Here is a 6706-nt window from a genome sequence, read left to right as displayed (position 1 = left end):
CATTAAATAAACACCCTCCGTGTCTTTTGCATCATCATCAATGGCTGTAAGTTGTAGGAAGTAGACATGGAACCATAATAGTTACAATTGTTGAGAATGACTATTATTCTTCCTTCCAATTTGTAGGAAGAAGCAACGTCGTAACCGGTTTAGCGAGAACACTGAAGATGCATTTTCAGAAAAACCATCTAGCAATCGTAAACGTCAAAGGGAGAGCCGAGGGAACATCAGTGCAAGAAGTCATCGCAAAGCTCAAGGTCAGTTCATAACCACACTATATAAACATAAAAGTAACCAGTAATTACTAATTAGTGATGCTTTCTGGGCTTCGTATGAAAAGTTAGTTTGGTGTTGAATTGTTGATTCTGCAGGAAGAAACAGGAGCACTTTTGGTGTCGCAGGAGCCAAGTAAAGTGATACTTTACAGAGGTTGGGGTGCAGAAGAAGAAATGAAAAGCTTCTACCCAAATAACAATGTCAAAAACTCCATAAATCTAACATCTTCAAAAAGCTTTGTTGATGATCCTCCTCCTGTGTCTCCTGCACTCATTGAAGCCATAAGACTTGAATGTGGATTGTAATAACGTTTTAAATTATTAGATGTAAAAATGATATACAGTAAATTCTTCTGTTAGCTTTGCCAAAAGAAAGAAAAAAAAAAACGAAACGTGAAGAGCGTTCGTTCAAGTTTGAACTGATGGGACAAGAAACTCCACGCGCCCCGGTTTCCAAAACTTTAGAAAATACCCAAATTTGGTGGACTATAACCCTCGATTTTTGGGCGGTGGTGATAACGCGCTAATAATGCGCGTGGTTAAGAGTCCATGTTTTTAGAACAGATTTATACTAGCTATAGATTTCTCTAAAAACTCGTAGTGAATGCTTCACAGTTTGAAACAAAAACTTCGTATGATTTTAAAAAAAAATGAAAAATTGTCAAGTGTGCTAACTGCTAACTAAAGGTTTCATTTGCTACATTTGTGTCATAAAACTTCCCATCAGATATCTCTCTCCTGACAACGCCTTTCACAGAGAAGAAAAAATAATGGAGAGTTTTGAAAATTGTGCGCTTCAGAGCGTTTTGAGAGAAGGGGAGGTTGAGAGTGGCTTGACTCGGATGCTTCTCGTGTAGAGGTTGGTAAGTGCAAAGAGTAATAGCACAAATACCACTTGTGCACTCACTATCCCAAAATGGCTTATACTATTCCCAATTTCCATCCAGCTTCCTGTGTTTTTCACCTGCAATTTACATATATTTTTTTGGATATCTGTTACTGTTCCTTCAAGAATGCACCAGAGAATGAATTGATGCTATAAATGTACAGTAAGAAAAGGTAAAAAGCAACTGCGTTGATGCTATGAATGTTTACTTACCAGGAAGAAGAAATGGATTGTCATTATGTCTGAAAACAAGATCACAAGGAAGTAACATCCCAGTCTTGGCACTCTCACTAATTTCGTTATTGCACTGAACGCACATCTGCAATTTACAGCAATTTGGAAAAGGTTTAAAGACTACATTTAATACTTATCATTACTTTGTTTGGTTCAGTGTTTATTTATTACTCACATGACAAGCATGAACGGTATGAAGAGCTTGAATATAAGAAGAGCTGCCATCAGAAAGGGCTGTACAGATGCAATCAACAGTTCACGTAAGATCTTATGGTGTGATTATAAGAAAGGAAATCAGATTTTTTCAAAGCTCGAGGTTGCAGATACACTTACGCTGAAGATTGTGATAAACCGGTATACAGATGATATCTCAAAACTTGCTATACTTGCAAAATTCCCAGTTCCGAAGAAAGCTACATTGAACAGAACCATCTACAGAACACAAGCCATATACTAAATCATATAACAGCTATTTTTTTAGATGTAACAGGTTCATAATCTCTCGCATCATAATTCAAAAAAAAAACGAGGAAACGGAGAAGAAGACTTACAAAAATCAAAGGAATCCGCACATCAGATAGCAACAAGTATCTCTCATCGCTTCCGATAGTAACATGTTCCTCTGTGTTTTTTTCTGACAGAGATGAATCTTTTACTTTGCTAGAATGATGAGAAGCATTCTCAAACAATATCCATGCCAAAAGTACAACGGCAAGTGCACTGTAAAAGACAGCTTCATATCTGCAATAAATGGTGGAAACATGAGAACACGCAATGATCCATATAACCAGCGAACTCTAAATTATATAACTAACACTTGTAAAGAGACAAACCCAATAGACAGAAGAAGGAATGGAGGCGCAAAACCAAGAAATATTGAACTTAATCGTGAAAGGATGCCATTTCCTGAAAACAACGGAAGAACCATTGAAGAACCTGCAAAGATAGAAGACGGTTAAAAAAGTGGTAGCTAAAAACAGAAAGAAACATATTATGCAAACAGAACAGAGGATTAAGGATATACCGGCAACAAACCAGTTGATGAACTGGTGTGACGAATGTAGTTCTTGATTCTGTGTTCGGTGCTTTGTCGACAGAAACACCATCACCGACGACACTCCAACCAAAAAAATCTATGTTCCATTTGCACCAAGAAAAGGTGAGCTATTAGACGAAGAACCAAAATTATAAGTTATAAAAGTAGAAATGGTTTGTACCTGTATGCAATATAGCATGGAGCACAATGGCGTCCTGCTTTCGTGAAAAGTGATGCTCTGCCAAAATTTGTTCCCTTCTGCATGTGTGTCCAGCCACTTTGCAGCAAGGCTTATTACTATAATGATAGCTCCACTTATAACTCTGCAACCGAGAGATGGTACCAACATGAAACAGTGAGCATTTCAAAAGTAAAATTGACGCTAGAGAGCAAAGATGCTTAACGCTGTGTTCCACAAAACTCATTTTCTTTATAGAATGTTCAACATAATTTATTTTCTTGAGATTCTATTGAACAATCATATACAATGGGAGTGAATCCTTTTTCTAGATGAGTAGCTCAAAAGTAACTAGAGCTGATAAATTTGGTTTCTCAAAGCATCAGAGTGTCATGTAAACCACAAAACATAGGAAAAATAATCAGAGGAAAGTTCAAGCACGAGCAAGTAAAAGAACTTACACTAAGTTATTATTGTCAGGAATTTCAGCTGGCATCAGAGTGAAGACAGACAGGGACCAACAAGAAATACAGACAAAAACTGGTATCCCAGATCTCCAAGGGATTGAAAAGTGCAACAAAATTGAAGCCACAACACCAACTATCAAGAAAAACCAAGTGTAAAGCTTTCTCTCAGTGAAGCTATGAACCTGCACGAGGTTGAAAGAAAAAAATGATCAGGGCAAAAGTCTCGATTTCTAATGTAACTATTCGATTATCCAATTACACATACCAATAATTCCACAATCACAACCGACACAGCTGCAGCAAAAAGAAGTTTGATGAAATAGTCAGCCCTCCTCTCCCTCAAATATCTCCACAATCCTCTTATTAATCGGTATTCACTAAAGATTTGTGTCCATAGAAAAACTGTCATTCCAATATATGCATGGTAAAGAGGGGGAGAATGCTCCACCAAATTTAACACCGAAAGAATTGCCATCAGCAGGCACCCTGATATATATACCTGCGTCAAAATGATCAAAATGTATGAGACAGAGAGAGATTTCACATGAAAAGTAAACTTGACAAAGTGAAGATTGAAGTGTTTACTTTTCCAGAGTCTTTTTTCTGCACAGATAATTGCTCTTTTCTGGACAAATCTCCTGATAGTGAACTATAACATTGCAGGACATGCAGGGCAAGTACGATCATCCATCCAGTGTATCCAAGGGTAATTACAGTCATCAGCATTAGCCAGTCATACGTTTGGAAATAATGAAGGCCCTCTAGTGACAAGTTTCTGAGGTCCACAGCCAATTTCATTGCAGCTTCATAATTTTTGGCGGATATTAACTCATCAATCTGACTCAGCGATGAGGAATGGTGGACCAACGGCTTAAATGGCTTGAAGAATAAGGAATTTAAGCTTTTTATATCTGATTTTGTCAAGGAGACCATATCGAAGATAAAAAGAGCAGGAAATATACAATACTACAAGAAAAAATCCAAACACAAAATATGAATGTGAAAAAAGATTTTTTCGACCAACATAGACTACTGTACAATAGCATGAACAATGTCAAAGGCTTGCAAAATTGTTATCATCAGTGCAGAAAGTTAAGCTAACATTAGAGTGTGAGCAAAAGGATACATGATTTACGAAGAAGCTGATTAAGGATTTGTTTGGTATTGGCTAGCACAGCTTCAACTTCTTCTGCCTAAAAAACACATTAAACAATAAACACTATAAGTCTTGACCTCCCAGCCATCTTTCTGTTCCTCTTATTATTTTAAAACCAGTTTCCTATTGAGTTTCAACCTCTCACCCTTGAACACTCTATAGGGAACTGGGATCTTATGTACGAAATGTAGCATTAACAAATACCTAAACTCTTTCAGAAGACCACAAGCAGAGAGTTCACATGAAGTATAAGAACATACCTCATTCAACTTCATATAACCAAGTGGTAGGTTTCCAACGGAGTTCACTGGGCATGGCAAACCCAAGAGCGTTGACTACAGATATTAACAAAGAGTGACAACGAAGAACTTTAAAGAACAGATTCACATTTATGTTGTTTGACTGAGAGGATAAGAAATGAGGGCAAAGTCCAACCATAAGTGGTGCTATGTCAGCTTGGTTGACGTCTACTCTCTCAACACGACGAAGGCCCCAGTCATAAGGTGTGGGCATATCATGTGCATGCTTGTCAATAAATGTAGTAACAGTATCCGAGTGACTGCTTCCGGTTGCTGGTTTAGGATATTTAATCCCAGCTCCCCAAGCAACTAATGGAGTATCAGTGTTTGTAGGATGCCCATCGCCATGACTTCCTATAAGTAGCAACAAGTTTGTACATAGTATGATTACCATCATTAGCTCAAACGAAACAAAGAAAATTAGATGGAGGGCGCAGATGAAACCCTAACCAGGTGGCTAAGATGGCTAAGAGCATATTAAGGATCATTCCATATATGACACGAGTTTTGAGTGGCAAATGCAAGGCAGGAATATATATCTACTTGAGAAAACAACTGTAGCTGAATTGATATATAAACCCCAAAACATGTCATCTTAGCATCATAAACTATCCTATCTCAAAACAACCCAAACAAATGACAGAGCAACTATCTTACTCCATAGCAGTATACTCTACTCAAACCGGTTCCGAAATCGTTGGTAGCCGAACCACTCAATATGCCCTAAAGTGTTAATGAATGAGAAGATTTAAAACAAAAGGAATGACAACAATGAAAAGGCAGACCTTTGTCGCTCATCCCATGATCAGCAGTAAAGATATATGAAGTGCGATTGTCTCTGTAGTAATCCTCCAAGAGATGGTAAACCCTTTCAGCTATCTTATCAACAACTTTGACATTGTTGAGATAGATTGATGAGTAAGGCCGATGTGCATGACCGTTGGAATCACAACCAAGAAGGTGAAGAAATACAACAAGTTTGTCCTTGTGGAGAAGCTCTTTCAACTTTGGATCTTCGTGAGACCTATTGAGAAGACTCTCAAATTGATCGAAAGACCACTCATCCAAAAAGGAGGCATCTACACCAAAATACATCATCTCAGTTCATTCTAGAGATTAATTTCTTTTTTCCAAATACTTATACATAATTGATACGGCATAGGATGCTCAGTTTATTAAACAACGAAACTAACCAGTTGCAAAGTCTTCATACTCGTGCGGGTAAGAATTCCAAGTGCTGTGAGGTAAAGCACTGCAGAATATAGGAATAATATCGGGGCTCCCAAAAGCAAAGGTATGCCGGCTCTGGTTAAAAACAGAATCAAATTCAACAGGATTAGCTTTCCATCCTGCCAAACAAAAAACAAGGTGCGACACAATTACACATCAAAGCTGATAAGACTAAGTAGGTAACTACCAGCTTGTATATGTATAGAGAAGAAGAATAAAGAAAACCTTTAGTGACAGCACTAGGATCTTCATAGAAACCAGCAATAATGGCGACATGTCCAGGTCTAGATTCAGTAGGAGGACGAGCATGAGACACACCCCAACGCCCCTGATTCTTAATCACATTCCTCAAGAAAGGTGCTCTGTATTTGCCTTGCTCGTCCGGCTCAAAGAACTTGTCAGCACGTAAACCATCAGCTGATAAATCAGAAAAAAGTTCCGGAGCAGAACCAAAATTCAATCTACTAATTTCCAGAGTAAGTATGAAACCAATGAGGAGAAGTAAAAGCAGCTTACAGATGAGAAGAACAAGTCGCTTGGCCGGTGGCTCAGAGAATCTGGGAGGCACCGGATCCATCCCGTGGACTATGGGGGTCTTGAAGTAAATGTCGAAGATGCTTAGCATGTAAACGGCGTGAAGTGCAACACCGAGCACCACGAGCCATGTTTCTCGCCTCTTTAGCCATCTTCGTCTACTAGCGATAACGGCGGCTGTAGCTCGACTCTGATCCGAACCTCCTACTCCCAAGATCCCGTCGCTCCTCATCTCACAGCTCAGAACTTTTTCCCTCGGCGGATGTTTCTTAAATCTCCATCTTCAATTTTTCATTCTTCACTGACTCTTCTCGTCTCACTGACTCTTCTCGTCTGTGTTCGTTGGACGCGGTAACTAAAGCCCAAGCCTTTAAGCTATGATATTAAGCCCAATCCAATTGAGATTTATTG

General features: G+C 38.7%; 2 protein-coding genes across 4 annotated transcripts in view; one reads left to right on the top strand and one right to left on the bottom strand.

Moving 5' to 3' along the window:
• LOC104744218 (CRM-domain containing factor CFM2, chloroplastic) overlaps positions 1-626 on the top strand; it is a 5877-nt gene extending 5251 nt beyond the window's left edge. For both annotated transcript variants that reach the window (XM_019237008.1, XM_010465228.2), the window contains 2 exons: positions 127-257; positions 372-626. In XM_019237008.1, coding sequence (XP_019092553.1) covers positions 127-257; positions 372-581 — 341 coding nt within the window. In that variant the 3' untranslated portion in view covers positions 582-626. The remainder of the gene's footprint in view (positions 1-126; positions 258-371) is intronic.
• On the bottom strand, positions 874-6615 carry LOC104744216 (GPI ethanolamine phosphate transferase 1-like). 2 transcript variants are annotated; one of them, XM_010465226.2, is made up of 18 exons: positions 6278-6615; positions 5987-6178; positions 5725-5880; positions 5317-5610; positions 4668-4885; positions 4493-4567; positions 4203-4269; positions 3662-3987; positions 3342-3575; positions 3071-3258; positions 2613-2754; positions 2420-2528; positions 2229-2331; positions 1947-2136; positions 1729-1827; positions 1571-1629; positions 1375-1480; positions 874-1239 (listed from the first exon to the last, which is right to left on the bottom strand). In XM_010465226.2, exons 1-18 carry the CDS (start codon positions 6525-6527, stop codon positions 1072-1074), a joined length of 2976 nt encoding a protein of 991 aa, XP_010463528.1. In that variant the 5' UTR covers positions 6528-6615; the 3' UTR covers positions 874-1071. The 2 variants fall into 2 exon arrangements, with proteins under 2 accessions (XP_010463528.1, XP_019092554.1); XM_019237009.1 differs by having other exon boundaries at positions 5725-5836; positions 6278-6373.

Source organism: Camelina sativa, chromosome 15 (assembly GCF_000633955.1).
Source record: "Camelina sativa cultivar DH55 chromosome 15, Cs, whole genome shotgun sequence".
NCBI classification, from domain to species: Eukaryota; Viridiplantae; Streptophyta; class Magnoliopsida; order Brassicales; family Brassicaceae; genus Camelina; species Camelina sativa.
The sequence above is the reverse complement of the archived record's forward strand: the minus strand, read 5'-3'. Positions and strand labels throughout refer to the sequence as shown.